The 24,238-nt window shown below is 42.2% G+C and overlaps 1 protein-coding gene across 10 annotated transcripts in view; it reads left to right on the forward strand.

Annotated features, from left to right (window-relative positions):
* The first annotated feature begins 1,482 nt into the window (after positions 1-1,482).
* Positions 1,483-24,238, forward strand: part of NEO1 (neogenin 1) — a 103,969-nt gene continuing 81,213 nt past the window's right edge. For 6 of the 10 annotated variants that reach the window (XM_077919086.1, XM_077919087.1, XM_077919089.1 and 3 more), the window contains exon 1: positions 1,485-2,048. In XM_077919086.1, the coding sequence (XP_077775212.1) occupies positions 1,901-2,048 (148 nt within the window). In that variant the 5' untranslated portion in view covers positions 1,485-1,900. Of the gene's footprint in view, positions 2,049-24,238 lie in introns of all 10 variants that reach the window. The other 4 variants (XM_077919094.1, XM_077919095.1, XM_077919088.1 and 1 more) reach the window with 3 other exon arrangements.

Here is a 24,238-nt window from a genome sequence, read left to right on the forward strand (position 1 = left end):
AGCTAGGCTCAAAAGCAGGGATGAGCAACCTTTAGCCCTCTACCTGATCTCAGGCAGGTGGAAAGGATGGGGAAGAATTGGGGGCGGGGGCAGAGAAAGAGAGAGAAGAGGTGGCAAAGAGCAGAGGAAGCCAGTCTTTTGGTCCATCTAGCTCAGTACTGCCTATTCTGACCGGCAGTGGCCTTCCAGGATTTCTGACAGGGTATTTCCCAGCCTTGCCTGGAGATGCTGAGGTTGAGCGTAGGAGCATCTGCATGCAGAACAAGACACTCAACCGGTGCGCTATGGCGAAAAGGGAGTTCCTGTTCCATTGGGGGGCTGTGACTTCAGCAACCACACACACATTCTTCTCTGCTCCATCTACTGCCACAGTTTAATTTTAGCTTCATACAACTGTTGCATATCACCTGGAATTGTGATTACACGAGGCAACCGATGAGTGCAGCAAATAGATAGATGCAGCTGATAAGAAGCCCACAGACAGGCATGCGAGCAGCTTCCTGCTGCTGCCCTCCCAAAAATATGCAGAGTGGCATGCTGCCTTTGAAAGAAAAGGGAAAACCCGAGACATTTCTGGCCGTGAACAAAGATGCAGATTTTTGTTCTCGGTTGACGGCGGGAAATGCAAAAATGCACCAAGCACCCTTCTTATGTTGCGGTGGTTCGGTTCGGTTTCTCCTGCAAAGGAGGCAGTGTGGGGAAAGGATGCGGTTTGGTAAGCAGGAGGCACCGAGAGGGGTACAGAGACTCCTGCTGCGGCTCTCTCTCCCTCCGCTGCCGTCTCCCTCCCTCCCTCCACCGCAGCCAATCCTGGGCTGGACACGTTTACTCAAAAGCAAACCCACCGGCTTCAATGGGGTGGGGTGGGGGATTCGCTCTACACGCAAGTGTGCGCGCAGCACAGCCGCCTCTGCAAGCCCAGCCACCCCGTCGCAAGGCCCCCTCGAACCCAGCGGCTCCTTTACTTCTGAGTAAACCGACCGGGCTTGCAAGTCCGCCGGGTCTCCGAGCCTTTTTTTTTTTAAAAGCCCTCCCGTTCCTATTTGCAGCGGAGCCAGGGCGGGTTTTGCATCCCGCTCCCACGCCACCCGTCGAATCCTTTCCCCTCAACGTTCTCTCCTTCGCCCCGTTCCATCCCATCCCTCCTTTGGGATCGACGTCGGAAGCGCGACGGGGGGAAGCGCCGTGCCGGGTTTTCCTTCTCACTCAACGCACTCGAGGCGGAGTTCGGGAATGTCCGCGAAGGGGCGGGGGAGGGGAGAGAGAGTGAGAGAGAGGTGGGAAGTACCAAGGAGCTGCTGCTCCGCGCGACGGCTCGCGTGGCGTGCGGAGGTGCGCGCGCATTCCTCCTCCTCCTGGACTGCCCCACCCCCTTTTCCCTTTCCTTTGGAATTCTGTCAGCTCAGCGTGCGCGCTCGCGACGACGGCCGGAGGCGGCGCGCGGCGGCCGTGTGAGGAGGAGGAGGAGGAGGAGCGGGGAAGGACGGTTGGTCGCGTGAGCGGCGGCGAGTGAGGAGGAGTGGTAGTAGTGGTGGTGCGCGGGCGCGCGCGCGCGCGCTGGGCGCTGTTGCTCCTCCTGCTGCTGCTGCCGCCGCAGCGGCGGCCGTGTATGTGTGTGTGTTTGTGTGAGGAGAGAAGGAAAAAGGAGCCCCGCTCAGAGCCCGGCGCTGGGACCGGCCCGCCATGGAGTAAACCGGAGAACAACGCCGCCGCCGCCTCTGCCTCCTTTTTATTCTTGGGGCGCCTTGGAAGGAGGACCTGTGACTGAGTCGTCTGAGGAGGAGTTGCCACAGCCGCCGCCGCCGCCGCCACTACTGAGGAGGGAGCTGCCGCTGCCGCCGCCTCCTCCTCCGTCGCCGCTTCTCGCCCGCTCGCCGGGCTCGGGGCTAGCGGGGGAGCGATGGCGGCGCGGGGAGCCCCTCGGCGGCTCCTCCTCGGCTCCTTCTGGGTGGCGCTTCTCCTCGGGCAGCGCCTGGAGTCGAGCGTCGCCGCCGCCGCCGCCGCCAGGAGCAGCTCTTCGCCTCAGCAGCAGAACCTCCCTCCCGCAGGTGAGAGAGAGAGAGGGGGACCCTCAGGCCGGGAGGGGGGAACGAGCGAGGAAAAAAGAGCGGGGGGGGGGGGAGAGAGGCTGCGCGCGCCTTGGTTTGTGGCCCCCTCCCCCCCTTTTTAAAAAGGCTTTGCGTGTGTCCCCCACCCCCTCCGTGGTGGGGTGTTTTTTTGGGGGGGGGGGAGATTTGCCTGTCTGGCATGTTGTGGGCAAGGAGGGCTACTACCGCGTCAAGTTCCAGCTTTTATCAATAAGCGACGGTGCTGCCGAGGGCCATTTCGGTGCTTTTGGGGGGTGGGGTCTGCGATTTCTTTTTAATTAATAACTTGCGCCGAAAGGGGGCAATTCCCTTCTCTCTCTCCTCTCCCCCCCCTCCCCGTTCTCAAAAAAGAAAAACACAGCGCGCACACACACACGCCAACAACAACGGGATCCTGTCCTGCATGCCTCTGAGCAAAGGGAGTATTTATAGGGGTGGCTGTGGAGGGTCTGTTGCTGCCGCAGACAGCGAGTGGCCTTGCGCAGCGCGCTAGGAGTGGGCAGTGATTTTTCCCCCCTCCTTTCCCCAGTCCTGCTCCCTGTGTGTTGTTTTTAGTGTGGGTCTTTTGTCGCTGCTAGCTTAATAAAACAAGAAAACAAAACCTGGAGATCGAGGCAGCTTTGTATAGGTTGTGTGACACAAATCTGTTCCTCCTTATTTCACGGCGTGTTTTCCCTCCTCTTTTGTGCTGGGATTTTTGTTTTGCTTTGTTAAAAAGAGGTCAGTTCCACTTGTAAGAGTCTCACACTGTTGGACACGTTTAATGTGCCAGCAGAGGCCACTGCACACCTCCGTAGTAATCAGTTGCTGGTGCCATTTACTACGTTGTACAGGAAGGAGAGGCAGCCACTGCAAAGCCGTCCCTTCAATTTGGTATTCATCAATGAATACTTCGCCAGAATTACCCCTCCCCTTTCTCTCTCTGTAGTAATTGAGTTTGGTGAGAGAAATTCTCTTAAAATGAAAGAGCCTCAGGTGTGTTCAAGAAGACAACCAGCCTACTGTCCACAGTGCCCTTCCCCTCGCGCCCCCCCCTTCTCTCCCCACCCCCACTAGTGGAAGTGGTGTGAGTTGTAATACCATAAACATGAAACGTGCTTTAACTTCTGTTGGATTTAGCAGTGTGTACTTATGTCCTGCTTACATCAGTGGGATCCTGTGTGTGTTTACTTGGAAGCAAATTGCACTGAGCTCCATGGTGCTTATTCCAAACAATCAGCTTGTAGCCCGATTATGCTTCTGGAAAGTTATTAAGCTGGGCCCTTAGGTGGCTGCTTATACTATCATAAATAAGGTACATTAACAGTCTGATTAACATACTGTAACATAGCCATGCATGTATGTAGGTCCAGTATTATAGTCATGAACGTCTCTTAAGTAGGTAAAACTGACATTAAGATATTGAGGGGGGAAATCAGCTGGTTGATTTTATTTTTGCTTATTCCAAAAATCTTGAGCTAAAAAGTGTTCTGAAATATACTCCCCACTATTTGTTCATTTACTGGTGCTAATATGCTGACTTGAATAATTGAAATTGCCGCTGCTCATTGGTTTGATTTTCCACCTTTTACATATGTAGGTTTTTTTGTGTTACCTTTTCGGTATGCTTTACATTTGTGTTCTGTGGTTGTGGCCAATAGCAAAACAATTGAAAGTGAATCTGAATACTAGTAGTGGAAATGATATATGAGTTTCTAGCAATATTCTTGTGCAGTTGTAAAGTGTATGTGTGCAGGGAAAGTTGACTTAAGAGTAGCTGCTTTTCTATTTTGCTGGGGGGTGGAATCTTACAATATGTATATGCAATTCAGACTGAGATTCAGTTTGTAAATCGCAGAACATGTAGGCTAATGTATTACACGTGCTGCCCGTAAAGAACAAAATGAGTTGGGGGTTTTTCCCCAAATGTCTTGGAGGATTACAAATGTCAAAGTATTGATATACTAAACTGGAGTTACTAAAACACCATTTCTGTTTTTGTTAAAAGTGTTATGCCTTATGTGGTGGTTTATCTTAAGGTATTAAGATAAAAAGTGGATTGAAGCATATTTGAAATAAGTTCTGAAGTGGGAAAAGAGATGTGGGTGGTAAACACCAATTTACGGAAATCTGTTTTTTATAGAATAGAACAGTTTTTTAAGTAGAACATTAAAAATAGGCATTATCATCTATATGCAGTTAATGATGCATGTTTCTGGCTGCTCTGGGAAGTTTCCCAACTCTCAAATCAAGGTGTGAGTCAAAATATGTAAAAAGGCAATGAAATCCCAACAGCCCAAAAGTCTATCCTATGCTCAGCTTGGTTACTATGTTCTGCTTTGCCTCTGTTATGAAATAGACTTCATGTTTCAAGCTTTGACTATTTGGATAAATGTCACACTTCTATAAGTTCTTGATGTATCTTTGACTATGTCATCCCCAATAGTCAAAATTTTGGGTATCATAGGACTATCTTCACCAAACAATTTCTACACAAAACAAAAAAAATTCCTTCCAGTAGCACCTTAAAGACCAACTAAGTTAGTTCTTGGTATGAGCTTTCGTGTGCATGCACACTTCTTCAGATACATCTGTGTATCTGAAGAAGTGTGCATGCACACGAAAGCTCATACCAAGAACTAACTTAGTTGGTCTTTAAGGTGCTACTGGAAGGAATTTTTTTTGTTTTGACTATGGCAGACCAACACGGCTACCCATCTGTAACTAATTTCTACACAGTTTGTCATTAACATGCTATTAGTGTGCTGCAATAAATATTTAAAATAGGCTCCTGTGGAACTCCTCACATCAACCTGTGGAAGGGGCTACTGCTGTGCTTCTGCATGAGTCACTGTCTTGGGTGTCTTTTCTTCCATTGAGGTTCCCTGGTGGGGGACAGTTTTGTTGTATCTTTGCTTTAGCAGGGAAGAAACTCATTGTTTCTGCTGTAGCAGAATTACCTGCTCTTGGAGGTGGGCTGTCTGACTCATAAGTGGCTACTCTGAGCTTAGCTTCTTTCAGTTTGGGCACACAGCCAGATACCTGCCATGAAGAGATACTGGGTGGTGGACTCTTCTGATGGTGGGTAATTCTTACTCTAGACATACTCGGAGTAAACCTTTTCCCTGTATGTGTGCCTTGACTTATAATTTAGGGAGGGGGAAGTATGTGTTGGCTACCAGAAGTTTCGACATCCCATTATTTAGGGTTACCCTTTGAGTTCTCAATTTTTAAGGAGAATCTAAAAAGGAGACCTCTGTAATAATCTGATTGTTTTAGACTATGCCTTATCCAATATCGCAATTTTAGTAATTGAATGGTAGAATAGGCATTTTGAGTTATCCTTCATGTTCATCATTTTGAACAGAGATGTACGGGTGTCTCCTGTGTTAGAAATTTGGGGTGCTCTTGTCCTCTGCCAATAGGGCAATGTGGGAGGGATGGGTTATGCATGGAGGTCAGTGTTTCCCAGAGCCAAGCCACCCCAGATGGTTTCCCTTGTTCTTTGGTAGTGTCAGTGAAGCAGAAGTGGATAGAAGATAGGTGAAAGAACTCTCCTCACACATTCATCACTGTAGCTGTTGCCTTTATAGCAAAGAGACACTACTTGAAATTCCCCAGGTGCCAGGCATGTTTTGTGACTAGCACAGGTCCGATTGCGACCATGGGGACATCTCTGGTTGCCAGGTTGGCAACTGACATCTCCATCTGGTTGGCCCCTCCAGCCGCCTTAAGCAGGTAAGCAGAAGAGCTTATTCATTGCATTTATATTCCACCTTGTACTCCAAGGAGTACATGGTTCACCCCCTCCTCAAGTTAATCCCTACAACAACCCTATGAGGTAGGTTAAGAGGCTGTCACTGGCACAAGGTCACCCAGTGAGCGTCATGACTGAAGTGGGGATTTGAACCCTGATCTCCCAGCTTAGTCTAACACACCACACTGGCTTCCAAGAGTACAGTGGTACCTCAGGTTACATACGCTTCAGGTTACATGCGCTTCAGGTTACAGACTCCGCTAACCCAGAAATAGTGCTTCAGGTTAAGAACTTTGCTTCAGGATGAGAACAGAAATTGTGCTCTGGCGGCACGGCAGCAGCAGCAGGCCCCATTAGCTAAAGTGGTGCTTCAGGTTAAGAACAATTTCAGGTTAAGAACGGACCTCCGGAACGAATTAAGTACTTAACCCGAGGTACCACTGTACTTCTGTTATGGGGCAGCTATATAAATTACCATATTTTTCCATGTATAAGACTAGGTTTTCCCCCTAAAAAAATAATGCCAAAAAGTAGGGTGCGTCCTATACACAGATAGTGTCTTCCCCCATTTTCTTAAATCTGAGTCCCCAAAAATAGGGGGCGTCTTATACATGGGGGCATCTTATGGACGGAAAAATATGGTGAAAAGGTAAATACATATGGAGAAAGCAAAATTTCACTTAGAGAAGGATCTGAAATATTTTACTTGAAGCTTGAATTGGTTTTTTCCTGGATTGTTTTATTTGATGTTTTAATGTGTTGTAAACCGCTTTGAGATTTATTTATTTTTAAGTCAAAACAAAAAAAATTCCAGTAGCACCTTAAAGACCAACTAAGTTAGTTCTTGGTATGAGCTTTCGTGTGCATGCACACTTCTTCAGATTACACTTATTTTTAAGTGTAAGTGCTATAGAAATGAAATAATTAATAATAACAAATTCCATTGGGGAAAAATGGGGCCTAGATATTCCGCTATGGTGACCACAACCTAGATTTAAGGTGCCATTTGGCGATTAGCTTATATAGTTGACTTTCTAAGACTGCAGAGAAAGCAAAATGAGCAATGGATGAGGTGAATGGGATAGTGGTGTGGAAGTTAGATGAAGCTGCCCAAAGTGGCTGGAGCAACCCTGTCAGATGGGTGCGGTATGTATATCATTAAGAATAAGAATAAGAATTAGAACTCTCTTTTCCTCCCCCACCTGTCCAGAAATCAATTCCAAACTTTGTCACACTCTTGTGTGACTGTGAAACATGGGTGAGGCTGTCCAGAAGCTACAATTAGGGTGAAACATGTCCTTAAGCTCTGACACTGAGTGGCCTAACCTTTGCTGATGTGACCCTGCATGATGTGACCCTTCCAGGAATCTGTCACACGTGCAGACATTTTGCTAGTCTATATTAAAAAAGCTAGTTTGAAGTACCGGTAGTTACACACTTACGATGTTCTGTATCACAGTTTAAACAAGAAGCAGAATCCAGGACAGGGCTATGCAGATTTGGGACTTGGTTGGAAGGGGTAATGTATACATTTTCTTCACTAACAATGTTTGAGTGATCAGGGCAAGGGGAATGCTCCTTCAGAAGACCATGTTGGTTTGTGGGAACAAAGAATAAGGTGAGATTTGAAGATGCAGATCTGCCACTGTTCTGTGCTCTGCCTTGAGCAATGCCCTTCGTGGTTGCTAAGAAAAGGATGGGAATTCATTATTGTTCCCTTGCATCCTGGTGGGATTTTTTAGCACACTTCTTACTGAGTTAATTCCCAGTAGTTTTTCCCAATCTCCCAAATTAGTTATGCCTTAATAGTTAAGAGATCTTGAGGTGTACTCTTGCTTTGTCATGTTAAACACCTCAGTGAGCCATAGGCATTTGGGTGGGTGAGAGTAGCCCATGAAAGGCAGCCTACTCCTAGTTAAGAGCAACAGGCTATGCAGTTTTGCCTAAATCATAAATTACATCTTTTTCAGCTGTTGCATCAGATGAGTTTATTTCTGGGCACACAAACATCAAATGTTTAATCACTTTGAGGTGTGCTAAGTACCCCAAAATACCATTCGGTTAAATCATAAGGTGATGCATAAAATAAAAAATCTGGCTCAATTAGAAATTCTTTTCACATCAAAAGGCCCTTTAAGATGGTAGACTTCAACCTATTTCTAACAAAATGAAATACAAATGCAACAAACAAACACTCTGAGAAAATCTTTTTCTCATTATAATAACCATGTAAATTAAAATGGTATATCAGTTTCAGTAAAGAAGCTGTATGTATTGATCACCACATGGCTTTTCGCCATTTTGTTTTTGCTGATTCAGCCTAGCCAATTTGGGCTCACACAATGCATGTGACTGTTGGTGCCTTGTAACCAGTTAGGTTTAGTTATGTGCTGACACCACTAGGTTCACATGAAGACTGTGTTTCCATTACTAATTACATGGGTAATCCAGGGTTGTTTTCTGAGCAGTGTTCAGCCCATTTGCACTCTTTCCTGAAAAATAGCCAAAAGGGGCCCCCTCTTTTCAAATCTGAGCAAGCTTTTCATGAAGCTGCCCTCCGCCTTCTCCAGTTTTGGCTCAGCGCTAGTGTCTAGCACTGCATACAACAAACCATTCTGCTCATTAGGACTCTTTCCAGCTTCACTAGAAAATCTTCCTATAAACTTTTTTCACAATTTCTGAAGCATAACTAGACATCTTTCACATGAGCATGCAATGAATCTTAGTAGACTAAAGAAACCCCAATAGTCCTTAAAATGGAGTATTTCCATGACAACTGTCAGGATTTGGTACAGATGCTTTAAATGAAATGTACCCCTTTAAATGAATCCTTTTGGTTATCCTGAAGCAAGTTTTCCAAATTCTTCATTGTTGTTTGCTGATAAGCATGAAAAGAGGCCACTAGGTTGTGAAATCACTCAAGTTGCATTAATACATTAATGAGAGCTGTTGCTTGTATGGTCAAAGTGTGTCTTTTTGCAGTTGTGAGGTCATGTATAACTATTAGATGTGTCTAATATCCAGCTGTGATATGTTTCATAGTTTCTGTTCTTTCTGTAATATCCAGGGATATTGGAGGGAAGAATACTGAGGTAGGGGCTTGATCCTTTGCTGCTATGAAAAGGAATGACTTCTAAATTACATGCTGTTAATGGGAAGCAGTGACATGATGAGTGACATCATCAATCTTAGTTACAGCTAGGTAGCCGTGTTGGTCTGCCGTAGTTGAAACAAAATTAAAAAATTCCTTCCAGGAGCACCTTAGAGACCAACTAAGTTTGTTATCGGTATGAGCTTTCGTGTGCATGCACACTTCTTCTGTGCATGCACATGAAAGCTCATACCAATAACAAACTTAGCTGGTCTCTAAGGTGCTCCTGGAAGGAATTTTTAAATTTTGTTTCGATGATGAGTCTTGCAACTTGTTGGTGTAAATTTGAGTGAAACAAACTTACATATGAACCATTGAAGGGGCATTAGAGGTATGAACAATATATTTTATTCTAGTGGAGCTTTGTCCAGTCTAGTGGCTTCAAATGCTTATCTCCCTTTGTCTGAAAATAGGGCAGATGTTTTTACTGGAGGGTCACCCCCACTATTAATGCTGTACAATACAAAAAATATTATGAAATACATTTTTCATACCCATGGCTACTCCAAAAACTGAAGTTGTCAGAATGTCCTGTGATATTCTGTCAGTAGCCATGCTGAAGGGAGCTCTTCAGCACTTCCGCATTGTATTTTGCAGAAAAGAAAAGAGGAAGTGATATAGCAGCACTGATTACTGGGCATACCAATATATTCTCCAGCTCCATAAAGATTACTCCCAGGCAGAGCAGAGATAATAGCGATAGTAGGTGCTGTAGAACATTAATCTTGGGTCCTGAGGCAACAGAACTATACTACCAGGACAGGGAAAGCCCCTACCTGAGGAAATGCTTGTGTGAGACAGGTTCACGCCTCGCAGCTACCAATGAAAAGATAGGATGTGAGGAAACAGTCTCCAATTCAGTGTTTGTCCTTGTTACTGTGATGGGATTCTCGTGGATTGTTGCCAAGTTCATGTTGTGCCCTCTGAAGTGGCAAAGAAAGGAGGATTGCGGGGGAAAGACCCCCGGAATCTACTGACGGTCTCATTTCATCAGGATTTGTCTTCTTTCTGATTTAAAATATCAGTTCTATCTAAAATTCTTTGAAATGTGCTGCAGCTGAAGCAAGGATTGTCTATTCAGGACATAATGACCTTTGCACATTGACATACCCTTTATGGCCATCTTGAGCTGAAGATGCTTTGCAGCTTTTTTATTCAGTTGATGACTACACTTATAGCTATATGCACACACCATAATATAATGTATTTGTTTAATTTATTTTCTAGCTCTTTTTAAGAAGCTCATGGTAGCATACATGGTTCTCCTCTTCCCCATTTTATTCTCACAACAGCCCCGTGAGGTAGCTTAGGCTGAGAGATTGTGATTGGCCTGAGATCACCCAGTAAGCTTCATGGCTGAATGAGAATTTCAACCCTGGTATACCAATACTCTAACCCCTACCATATTGGTTCAAGCTGCCTTTGAGTAGCCTGATTCTTTTTCTCATTGAATTAGTTTCTGTGATTTGGATGAAGTCCGAATTTTGTAATTACTGTATGGCACATTAGCACCTCTCAAGAATATGCTTCAGAAAACAAGATTCCTGGGAGAGACCTTCCTTGCATAGAATAAAAGCTACATCTTATACATGAATGGTTATGTCCAGGAAAGGTTTGCTTCTCACATAGACTTTTCTTCACATGTTGAACTCTTAGCTATATTTTTATAGTGAGACTCCACTTCCATCTATGTTTCACTTATATAATGTGAAATAGTATTGCTTTCAGGAGCTAGGGAAAATTTCCTACTTAATCTGCAGATTCAGGCTGACAATTTTATGATATTCACTGACTATATTGCTATTCAACTTTCATTGAATTTTTTTTTCAACTGTAAAACCCATATGTCTCCAAAATACTGAGGAATGTATGTCCCTGGTCTCACACCCAAAATTTCTTACTCTGTTCATCAAAGTTGAAGCTTTTCTGTTAGTTTCTTATATTCAGATCTGCGGGAATGGTGATAGGAAACCTTTCATATGAAGCCAATGGTATGGATTCTAGTGAGCATAGGTTCACCCTTCCAAAGTTTCATATTACCTTTCATATTCTTTTCCCCAATGTATTATTCTTTTCTCTACCTAGTGCTTTCTTGTATTTTTGAGTACCCTACAATGATGCTGTGCCTGTTGTAAATTTCTGATGCATGATGAAAATAACACTGTGTAAGACTCCACATCCCTGAATATATTTCATATAATATAGTAGATGGAATTGCCTTATTTGATGACAAGATGCTGATGACCAATTGAAAAAATTGATGGTTTAAGATCTGCGATGGCAAGATTTGAAGTGTAAAGTTTTGAAGTCATCCAAGAAGGCAACAGTACTAGGAACAGTTTGATGGTATGTGGAAATACAATATAATCAAATTTTATATTGTATTACCAGGATATTGTGCCAGACCTATCTGTGAAATGTCTCTTCTCTGGATAAAGGGTGAATAATTTTATCTTCCTGAACAATCAATCTCAAGACCACTTTCTATGTTAATAAACTTTTCAGGTAATTAAGTGGTTTGGTTTTTATATCTAGAAAATGCTGTTTTTACAAACCACTTGGCATATATAATAGTGATGGGTGCACTCCCATGGCCAATTTGAAATTGTTCTGCTAAAAGCAAACCAAGAAGATGTTCACTGGCTCTTCTCTATTTATGATGCCTCTGGGCTCTTGATGCCCTGAAGGTGTTAATGGGAGAGGAGTGGGACCTAGGGGCCATATTGCATCTTAAACCCTCCTCACCTGATGATTATTTGCACTCCCCCCCCCCCAATTCCAGAGGTGGAAGTTGTGTGGAGGGGTGCAGTCTCCAAATATGCTCTTGTGACTGAGGCATTATGGGAAATCTTTCCTGTCACTGATTGAACCCTCCTTACCGTTGCTTTCACCCCTCAGATATATCGAAGAATATTGCGGTTAGGGCTCACACTGTGACAAGGAAAACAGGGGGTGAAAGTTTACATCACTGGGAAAGGCAATTACATCACCAGGGTCCAGAGTTTGCCTTATGCATACTCCAGGATGGGACATGAATAAAATTGCTGACCCCTAATGGGTAGACACATGTTGACTTCACTCTGATATTGCCTGGGACATGATTTTCATAAAAATGCTGGGATGGTGGAGAGAGCTTAGGTTCAGATGTAGTGATTTATTGAAAGGCGCACAACTCTCATGTTTGCTGCTCCTGAGGCCTACTGGATATGAACACAATAGCATTTTCCACACTTGTGATTCTCATTAATTGGCATTGGAGGCATAATGCTTTTGACACTGAAGGTACTACATAGACATAATGGCTGAAAGTAATTGATAGCCTTATCATTCATTAATATGTCTAATCCTCTTTTATAGCTATCCAAATCAGTGACCATCAATACATCTTGTGCTAGTGAACTGTGTAGTAACTGTGTAGTGAGTGAAGACGTACTTTATTTTGTCTGTCTGAATTGTCCAACATTTTGCTTCATTAGATGGTCTTGGCTTCTAGTATTATGAGAAAGGGAGGAACATATCTCTATCCCCTTTCTGCACACCTTGCATGATCTTATACAGCTCTATGATGTCTACCCTTATTCATCTTTTTTCCTAAACTAAAAAGCCCCAAATGTTGTAACCTTTCTTCATAGGGGAGCTGCTGCCCTATCGTATTATTTTTGAGGTGAGGCAACCATACCTGTACACTGTATTTCAAGTGTGGGGTGCACCATAGATTTGTATAATGGCATGATATTGGCAACTATTATATGTAATCATTTCTTAGGCCAGGAGCTGGATGAGAGCACAGGGAGATGAAAAATGATTCTCTCAACACTTTTTACATAGGCTGGTGACCATTTTGCACGGGAGTTCTGTTCCTGAACCCCGCGTGCATTAGTGGAGCTTGCATAAAGCTGCTCTGCCCTGTTACGCCTCCCACCATTCTGCCCTCTTCCGGTGTCCAAAAGGACCCATGTATTGGTGGTCACATGTCAATTGGATGTGCACCAAATGGTCGGCAACTAAATTGATCAGGAACTGAACCAGGATGAAGGAATTTCCCATCTTTTATGTCAATTTTATTATTTGTTTTGGCAAATCTACACAAAAGATAGATTAATTCCCATATTTATATCTGGGAGAAAGTAACAATGGAACCCCTGCTTCCCTAAGCATTTCTTTCTTAGAGCATGTGCATCCAGATATATTCCTGCACTTAATTTCCAGAAGAGTTCAATAATGTTATGATTCCACATTTCTTGGGGTGCTGTTGGTGTTTTGTCTTTGCTTTCTTTCCTTAACATTTCATTATACTGGTGGTATGATGTGGAGGTGTTTTATTGTGGTCAGTGACATCTAACACAAAGTTCAGCCACAATATGTAGGCTGTTTGGGAGACTGACTTGAACTTTTCATCTATTCTTGTCAGCGTTTGAATTTAGCAGTGCTCCAGGTGCCTGTGAATAAGAGTTCCCTGATTGTGAGCACCTCCGGAAGTATAGTTGCAGTATGTGGTGCCTGACTGAGACGCAGTCTTCACTTCTCATTTCCCTCTGTGGCCCCCTAGTTTCATGTCGTGGCCCTCCATTAAAACAATTTTATCTGTGCCCCCCCTTGGAATATCCTGGGGGCCCCCAGGAGGGCATATGGCCCCCGGTTGGGAAATGCTGGTATAGAAGTTAGAATGTCTGTAGGACTAGGACCTAAGAGACCAGGGTTCAAAATCCCACTCAGACATGAAGTTCACTGGGTGTTACTGTCCTTTACATGACTAAACCTAAGTCCCACTGTGGTCTTTGTATGGCCTGTTTTGCTATGGCTGGTTTTAACCCTTCAGATACCTCAAAATGCAAAAAGAACCAAATGAATTCTCTAAATAAATAAATAAATTAGAAATTGCTGCTGCATTGGGGGGGGGGGGGGGGATGGTGACTAGACATTGTGCTTTTGCTCCCGTAGCCATGTGCCGAATAACTTTTCTATCCCAGTTTCTAACATTGATGCTGGTCCATCATGGCTGTTCTGCTGTGTGCTGAAGTTTGCTATAGTTAATGGTGCCACATGCCTGGGGTCAAGATTAACAGCTGTGGGGCTGGCAGGCAGGGCAGTGCCTCATTTTGACCTGAAAAGAGATATCTGCAATTTCACTTTTCCCCATTTTATTTTGGAGAGGGGAAAAGACTATGTGTTTTCTCTTGAATTCTCTATTTTGTGAATTAGATTTTTTCATATGCTGTGGTGCAAAATTGAATTGTTAAAATGGTTGTGGATGTAGAATTAGTTGAATGTTTACTATTTAATTTGTCATATTGTCTTAATAATTGTTTTTTAAAATAATTTTAAAAGGATAGGTGACTTGCTGGCATACAAAATGAAAATCAAACTTGGTGTGATAAACAAAAATACCTGTACCATGAAGTTTAAAAAAATCAATCAAAGCTCAGCACTTTTAAAAGTCCAATTTTCTTTACTGTAGTTGGATACATTTTAGAGCATGTTTAGCTACTGTTGGATTCAGTGGGACTTAAAAGTGCTTGAATTGGCTAGCTCATGCTCTTAGACTTCCCAAAACTGAGCAACCTCCTTATTCTGTTTCCAATATATTCATTTCATTTATACTCCATGTTCTAGCTGACGTATATTTGAGGCCCTCAGTAGGGATCTGGCAAGTGGTATGCAGTGTGGTTTGGGCTATAAAAGAAATCCCATGTCTTGAATGGAAGTGATTGCAGCTGAAGAGACTTTTTTCCTTGGGGGATGAGGTAACTTTACTCTGGTTGTGTGAAGTTTTAGTGGATAGAAACCAAAGTATATGTTAATTGTTGATAAATTTCTTTTAATTTTGTATCCATGAACGTAACTTGATCTGAGCTTAGGAAATTACAGTGTGATCACAATTTACACACATCTAACATGTCTAGTTTCAACTTAATGCAGTCTGGAGCTCTCAAATTTGCTTACTGGGTTCTAAGAGGCTTGCAGGAACTTGGATGGTCCTGCAAGATCTTGTGAGAGCCTCCTGGAGCCCAATTGAGAGCATTGCAGAGGCCAGTAAGCTAGGCAGAGGGCTTAAAAGCTCTTCTGCTTGCTTTGGGTGGGGTGTGGCAAAGCCCATTTGGCACACAGCTTCGGAAAGGGGGGAAATGCTCACACGGGCAGGTCCAAGAGAGTGGTTTGCGTATATGTGTTTTTGTATATACAGTACATGCCATCTCTGGAACGTAACCCCTCTGGAAGACATGATCGTATTGCATTTCTATGCTAGAAGCAATCCTTTAGCCCAGGGGTTGTCAACCTGGTCCTTACCGCCCACTAGTGGGTGTTTCAGGATTCTAGGTGGACGGTAGGGGGTTCTGCAGCACAAGCTGAATCCTCCTTCCATCGAGCACTGGTGGGCAGCAAGGAAAGTTCACCATCAAGAAAGATGCATTAGTGGGCGGTAGGTATAAAAAGGTTGACTACCTGTGCTTTAGCCCCTGATTTTGACATGCATCTACAATTTTGTTGGCACATACAGTAAGCCTGCAACTTACATAGGGGTTATGTTCCGGGGATCATACGCCTAAAACCAAAGTGGCATATAGTTTGATGGTGGATGGGATTGCCAAAGCCTTTTCTCCTGGATGCCCGACCTCCCTTTTTTTGCAAAGTGTGTAAAACTTAATGCGCACAAGTTTAATTTGGCCAAAGTTGGGGCAGTGGCAAAGTTGTTGAGCTTTTCTTAGTTTTTCCCAAAGTTGAGCTTTTCAAAATCTCAAAAAAGAAGTTTTTGAACTATTTTAAAGCTATCTACACTTCTGACGTGGGTTGCCATATGTCCAGATTTTCCCAGACATTTAACCGATTTCTGCCTGGGCACTGTTTCCAATGACCGAATCTCGACTTTGTCTGGGAAATTCTGGACGTATGGCAACCGTAGATTATAGACCAGTCACTCTGATATGTTTGTAGCAAGATTAAACAGTGTTGGCTATATACTGAACTTTCATTCTGATTTGTTTGTGGGGAGGCTAGAGGACGTTTCGTCAAAGCAAGTATTATCCTATGCTTTCTACTGCATTTACTCGTTACTTTCCTTATTGAAAAATGTCTGATCTTTTGGGAAAGTGGCTTTGTGGCAGAAGAGCTCCCAATTAACTGTAATTGCACAACCTGAATTTGCTGGTATATGATTCAATCTGACCCTAAAATAGTGACACATACACACTTAGTGAGAAAAACAGCTATGTTGATTAACTGAATTGAGGAATTGAGGAAACATAAGAAGCTGCCCTATATGGAGTCTAATGATTGGCTTGTTTAACTTGTTACTGCCTACTGTGCACTGACCCCATGTTTTCGTGTAGGGTTTTTTCCCCATGTCTTCCTGGATATGCTAGTGATTTAATCCTGTTACTTTGTGCATGCATTTACACTATACCACTAAGCTATGACCCTTCCTCAAAAACATTTGTAGTGTTTCAGTGTAGTTTTGTCAATAAGGGAAACTTCTTCATTCAAATGGAAAGTAAAGGATATATCCAAGGCATGTTCATTGAATGCCAATTTCACAGGGAAATCTGCATATATACACACGATATTATGCTTCTCATAACATTTCCTTAGAGTTGATAGTGCATCTTTGAGTAATAAGCTTGGTTTTTGAGAATACTAGATGTCTAAAAAATGATCTGAAGTTGTTCTTTCATGCACATTTTATTACACATTTGGTATTTTAAAGGGAGTGTTGTCATATGAGATACTGTTTCTCCTTAACACATATTTATGTAAGCAAAGCTGAATCTCAAAGTATCTGTTTTATTGAACTTTGTTTTCTAACTATGTCATGATCATAATCTGCTACAGATAGGAGAGTTTGTGCACACTGTTCTCAGGTTCAAATATAGCAGCATAACATGAGGGAAGTGATGTGAGGAAGATTGGAGCATGCTGCTCTTAAGTCTATCTAAATGACTCTTCAAAACTCTAGTAAATGCTTTCAGATGCCTATTTGTGCCTGTTTGATATGAAAAATAAGTGACCTTCTTACTGATTTGATATCTTTCAAATCACCTTTAAAAAATTGGAAGGTTATGTTCTTCCAAGGAAAAAATAAGTTGAAAGCCAAATCTAGCTGCTAAATGTTCAAATCCTTAAAATGTTTTAAAACTAAATACAGTACACAATGTAGTAACCAAATTAATTATTCTAGTCTTTTAACAATGTGCAGAATCCCCCCCCCCCCGAAATAGTTTTCAGGACCCTTGCGTGTAAGTTGACCTCCTCTTGGCAATGGTCCCAACTTAAAAGAATGTGTCACTTCTCTCTGCCAAACTTTCAAAACAGGTATTACTTTACACTTTAATTAACTGCATACATCTTGAAAAGGAAATAAACTAGTGGGCTTTTTCCACTGTGGGCACATAAAGCCTTGCTTCACAGAAGAGAGCACTTAAGCAGGAACAAGGAAGCTTGTGTGAAGTGAGCTAGGATTGTATACTTTAGGGGGGGAAAGTCTGATTTTGGTGTGTAGCTCTTGGCAGTTTCAAACAAAACACCCAGTGTTCTCTTGGGTTAGAAAAATTATTACCGAAAACAGTCTCCTAAAAATCCATTGAGTGAAATGGCTGCAAAATGTCATTCTCTGAAAACTGACTTTCTTTTGTTAGTAGACCTTTCCCCTAATAGTTCTATGGACTTGCCCTTAATCATTCATATTATTCAGATTTGAAATTAGGGTTGTGGAAACTTGCTTAACTTGAAATGCAAGTATTGAGTTGGTCTTTTTGCATTCAGTGGAACTTACTCCCAGGAAGGTGAGAATAGAATGTATAGAAAACAATATATTAATAGAAAGTCATACTTGGATCTTGTGCATTCCTACTGACCCATATGCAGGCCTTTATATCCACAGTGAGGAATAGAGAAGGGAAATGGGAGCCCACACAGATCTGAGTAAAAACTGGCAGCAACTTTATTGAACAAGTAGCATTAAATACTTAAGAGACTAGTGACCTTAGAGGAGGGGTTCTAATTTTAACTGCTTGATAGAACTAGAATGAAGCAGTTACTGCAAGTCAGGATGATCCAGGTTAATATTTGCAGCCTATGGTCACCACACTGCAGTGCATCTGTTTAGTGCAGTGTCTCTCTCAGTCACTGAATTAGTTTTAGGTCAGGGGTGCCCAAACTTTTTTCATAGAGGGCCAGATTTGATGAAGTGAACATGTGCGAGGGCCGACCAAAGTTTTTGAGCTTTTTTTAGGATTGAAGATTGTAGCCCAAGTTTTTTTTTAGGATTAGGCCCCCAAGACAGACTTTGGACATGCCTGGTTTAGGTGCTTCAATGCCTAGTGGCTTAAGGAGCATCTTAAAAAAGGTTTGGGGTCTTCTAACACCTGTTTGCTTCACTTAAGAGATAGTGTGGAGTGGGTTGAACCCTATATGAATAGGGTTGGGCTTAAACTTCTGCTCATCTACAAAGTCATTGTGTTTCTTTGGACCAGTCATTATCTCTCACCCTTATGTACTTCCAAAGGAGTGTTGTGAGGATAAAATTGGGGTACGCAGGCAAACACTGTCCTGAGCCTATTGGATTTAAAAAAAACCTATTTAATGAAAAATAATAATTTAGCAAGTCTGTGCCTTGTACACAGTTCACGAGCTTGCCTGGCTTCATTGCCAAGCCAGAACTCCATCCATGCTGCTCTTGGATGTTCACACCACATGTAAATTATCTCTTGCAAACAAGTGACCCCTATTGTTCCTGTAGACCTTTAGGTACATGGGATACAGTAAGGTAGATTATGGTTATTATTATTTCTATATTTTTGGTTATTATTATTTTTTCCCTACAAAAATGTATACAAAGTAGTGTGTGTATATGCTTTGTTAATACAAACTATAATCATTATTAAAAAGAAGCCAGTAAAAAGACCAGCAACTTTATAAAGGCAGCTAAAACAGTATAAAATTACAAGCCAAATATTTGTCTTAATAAATGTTAATATGTCTAAAAGCAGGTAGAGCGGGAAGCCTGTTAGAGATCTGGAGAGGATATTCCATACTTTTGGTGCCATCAATACATTTTCAAAACCCACCTTTTATGGTCTTGTTTATTATTATTATTTAACTACATTTATATACCGCTTGATTGTAAAACTGGAACTTGCTTGGCTCTTTACTTTTAATGTCTGCCTTGGCTTTTCCATGAACACCATTTCCTCCATGATTATTCAACTCCTTGCAAAGTATTTACTGCAGTTTTGTATTCTGATGTTCCCTTGTCTCATTAGCCCACTTCAGGCCTGGACCTAGATCACAGAATTGCAGTTTTATGTTTGTATACAGTGGTGCTTTTACTATAATAATAAGAATGTATTTCTTCAGTGTATTAATTAGAACTTGAAGTAGAAACGAAACAGCTTTGCTTAAAAGAGATTGGGTGACTGTTTTTAAACTTTTAATAATACTAATATCTCTTGCTAAGCAGGAATTGCCATCATTCTGGAACAGACCTCCATAGATGTGTTTGCCTTTGGCAAGCAGGACATCCAACTGTGCTCAGATGCCCTTTCTTGAGCAAATTTTCCTCTGTGTGAATTGCAGAGAATTTGAGAGGTTTATTGCATTGCTGTAAAGTCTGAAGCTGGCAGAAGCTTTTGCCTGTTCTGAAGCTCAATATGATAAACCTCTTTGACGCAGAAGAAGAGTTGTGCTGAGATTTTGGAGTAGATAAAAGCAGCCTGAGTGATTCATACTGCTGCTGTGCTCCAAAGTGCAGTACTGTTTGAAGACAATCCTGGTCCCAGCCCAGCAGTGGGATTCCAGCCTGATCTTATTAGAGGACTCCATGGTTGTGTGTGAGAGCCATTGGAGCAGCTGGAGAAGGAAGTGGTCCCTCCTGGCAGCTTCTTCAGGAGCTTTGGCCACCCATTGCAATGGTATGAACTTTTTGACCTCAGCCATTCTCAATGCCAGTCAGTTTATTATGCTGCCTTTCCAGTGGGGACGTGCCTCAGTTTGATAACTGCTGCCCTAGTTAGGATCTTTCATTATGTCCAATGTTAAATTCTCAAAGCCTTTGAAATATGGATCCAGTTAACCCATATGCTCTTTACCAACACCTTTCAATTGGTCACATATTCTGATAATATCCTTTCATCAGACCTCTAGGTTACTAGGTCAGCTTTCTTATCAAAGGACAGGGTTGCCATACAGATGTTTGAGTTCATGAACATCTTTCTACTGCATTCTTCCTCTGGCCAACTTGTGACCAAAGCTATGTCATGGTGTTCCTCCCCAGAAGTGGGAAAACAGTTATGTCATACAGAGAAATAATAAAGTGACTGTGTACTTCAGACTGGATTTCACAATTGCATTGCAGCTAAGCTTGGAAGTGCCCTAAATAATTTAACATTTCTAGTGTAATTCTAGTGTTATTAGTCAGAAGTATTTTTCTTTATATTTAGCTAGTTGTAACGTAATGAAAAGTTGGTTTTTTGCTATGTGCACCAAGTTGAATGAGCCATATGCTTGTACTGTATGGTTCTTCCTTTGTCCTCAAGAGGATAATATCAAAACCTTCCATTTCTTTTAAAGCAACAATTCCCTGATAAAGTATGAACTTTGAAAACTGTGGATTTTAAAACTCTAATGCAACTAAGCTTGGAACTTCCCCCACATGTTTCAAAGAATCCTGATCTCTAGGGAGCAGAGCTCTTAGCAGGTGCTACTAATGGTTTAGGTAATACCATTAGATTTTCTAGGGAGGTACGGGGATTGTGTTCCAATATGAGAGATAGGAAGTACCTCCCTAACATAGATGTTTATGGGGCAGATAAGGTTTAACTGCTATCCATGATTGGTTTCACATCTCCACATCAAAAATAATCTTTGGACAGCTTCTCTAGTCTGCTTTTTGGGGGGTCAGAATCCCAATATGGAAGGCCAATATATTTCTTAGAATTTAATGGAACTTTTATTTGATCCCTTAGAAGACTTCAAAACAATGCTGCTGACTTCATCTTTGTGGGTGCTGTAAACCGAAAAGCTACATATTTTGCATGCAGAGTAGGTATCCTTCACTCCGATCTGCAGTTAAGTCCCAAAATGTATTTCCAGTTAATTTTGCCCTTGCACACCCACTCCTCTGGAGCAGGAGTGGCACACGTGTAGATGTTTGAAAGATGCTCTGGTTGTTTTGGGCCCATGGACACATTTGGAATCTTGAAATAATGCTGTGGGCACTGTGCCCTCTTATATTTTTCCATTCCCTCTGAGTCACTTATGCTCCCCCCAAGACAAAGTAATTATAATTTTTCACTGACTGAGTCCCCCAAGGAGATTCTGACTAAACGTTAGTAAGAACTTTCTGACAGTAAGAGCTGTTCAGCAGTGGAACAGACTCCCATGAGAGGTGGTGGACTCTCCTTCCTTGGAGGATTTTATGCAGAGATTGGGTGGCCATCTGTCATCCATGATCGAGACTGATGCACTGTAGGGGGTTGGACTAGATGACCCTTTGAGTCCCTTTTAGCTCTACAATTCTATGAGTCCATGAAAGCTTGCATTGGTTAAAGTAAAGAAATTCCAGAACTAGGACTTAACTGGACCACAAAAATATTTGATCCATGACAAGGTTGACAACAAAATCACCATCAAATCACATAACACATCTGCGGATACAGAAATGTCTTGGGACCTGGTGGTGGCTTTCAGGGGATCCTTTGTAGAAATTAGGAGCTTCAATAAAGATCCATGCCTTGGATCCAAATTTTTGCATGTGAAAAGGTCATATCCACATTTCTAACCGTTCATTCAACTGAGATAGATGTGATCTATGGCTTGGTGGAGCTTGGTTGGGGGGACCTTGTGAAAAAATTACAATTTTTAAAGGGGATCCTACTGGGGAACCTTTTTTCTTCTTTTTGCACTACATTCTCACTCCTGACTCCTGTGAACCCACTTCTTCCCCCTGGCTTCTCTGCCTTCCCAACTCCGAGATCTTACCCCTTTCTGTCTTATCCTCACAGTTGCCTCCATCTCCATGTAGCTACTCAGGGACAAGTCTGTGCCTTGAAAAGCACATAGAGCTGAAAGAAGTACTTTTCAAAAGGGGGTTGATGGTGGTAAGCAAGGGGGTGCTTAGAAGCTTTGTAGGTATGAGAGTCTTCAAGGGCACCATTGTGCCTACAGGTGCCATGTTGATGACTCCAGGACTCTACTGACAGACCTAAGACCCTCTGTCATCAGAGCTGCCTCTTTATGACTTTTTTTCTTTCAATGTCAAGGTCTGTGTTTTCATATTGTAAATCACCCTGTGGTTCTTGGATGAAGGGCATTATAGAAATGTTAATGTTACTACTACTACTACTACTACTACTACTACTACTACTAGGGTTTCTGTATCTTAGCTAGATGGCTTTTGGAATGCAGAGCTACCAATCTATCTCCTGAGGTTATCCAAGCATATTTTATTGGGGAAGCTTCCATTGCTTTAGCTTTCTGAGAAAGCTTTTCTAGCAGACATTTGCAGAGTGGCCCACTTCACCCTCTGTTAATTCCTTCGTGGGACATCTTAACATCCTCAGTGGACACTTTGGGGAGAATAGCACTCTAGAGGGTGTTACAGCTGTTTCAGCTCTTAAGGAGATTGTTGGCTTTAGTATCTGCCTAGGAATGCACTGATTTTAAAGATGGCCATTCTCTTTCAAGGGAAAAGCAGAATAATATAATCACAGAATTGTAGAGTTTGAAGGGACTACAAGGGTCATCTAGTTCAACTGCCTGCAATGCAGGTATCTTTTGCCCAACATGGGTCTCGAACTTATGACTCTGAGACTGAGTCTCATGCTCTCCTGACTGAAGTATAATTCTTCACTTAACTCCTAGTCTAAATTGGGGGAAGGGAAACAGTAGGTCTAGGTGATTGTTGCCTGTAAATGGGACAGATTCTGTTTTCTGCTCTCAGTTCTCCAGCTAGTAGTGTTTTAAGACTAGGCACATACCACCAATGCTAGACTTATGTCTGTGTTGCATAGCCTTGTTTCCATGCAAATGAATTCTGAGACAGATTGACAGATGATGCAGGTATGTTTCTAATTTTTTGTGGAGATCTGAAGGACACTTCATGGGGATGTGCATGATTCCTGATATAGACACTTCACAAAACAAAACTGGTACTGTTAGCACTGAGCCAGACGTTTTTCATTGTTTCCGTTCTAGGAATGGAACTTTGGTGTATTTGAATAGCTTACTTCTCAAGCAGATTATTAGTGTTGGAACTGCATAGACTACATAAACTTCCTGAAAGGAAACAATTGTAAAATATCCAGGAAATCATTGGGAAATGAGAATTTCTGCTTCTGTTCTGCCTTTTTGTATACAAGGTTTTTCAGACAAACTGTATTGTCTTAGGAAAACAAATCACTGTCACTGATTTCCACTTTTTTTCCTTTTCTGAATATTGTGAGCTTTGAGCTCTTATAATTCAAACTTTGTAAGCGCTAATGCCTTCTGCAGTGGAGGTTTCATTATAGCATTCAGTGCTCCTGAACAGCTTTTGAGTGACACTGCTTACATTTTTTGTTTTTTCTGAAAAGCACCAGCAAAATATGTTATTGAGATCTTCAGGGAAATGGAATATCTCCCCCACATCAATAATTTTTGATCACTCAGACTTGCATTAGCATTGTTTACCCCAGGAAAATATTCATAAGAAATGGAACTGAAACTGAAACTAGGGTAAGTTGAAAGAAGAAGGGGTCACTTAGTGATAACTTCTCACCCTTAATTGTTTTTTCTTGTAAGGAGTCTCAAAAAGTGACCAATGATGTTTGTAGTATCTTCCCTTTTTCCACAACAAAAGCTATTTCTATATTTTACTCTGTTGGCTTTATAGATCTTTCTGAGTGTGATGCTTTATAAAGTCGCTGTTGCATCAGAATAACTAGCAAACAAGGCTTGAGGGCACAGTCACCCATCGCTGTCTCTTGTCATTGCCTCTCCATTGAATTATCCTTCTTGTTGCCATTTGCTTTGTCAAAAAGTTCTACATCCAAGGCAGTTGGTTATTGTTATTTGCTTTGTTCATGTCTTTCTCAGAGGCCAAGGATTGGGTTTTCCTGATTTCATTATGTCTGTCTCCTTTGGGCAAGCAATATATTGACACTCCAAAGGCAGAGCATCTAAAAGGAGAAGAAAAAATTCAGGGCGATTGGCTCAGCAGGTAACAGATGCAGCATGGGAAGTAAGAAGCTCCATCCGGGAGCCTTCAGGCACCTGGTTACACATTTCAGGAAG

Source organism: Podarcis muralis, chromosome 14, assembly GCF_964188315.1.
Source record: "Podarcis muralis chromosome 14, rPodMur119.hap1.1, whole genome shotgun sequence".
Taxonomy (NCBI): Eukaryota; Metazoa; Chordata; class Lepidosauria; order Squamata; family Lacertidae; genus Podarcis; species Podarcis muralis.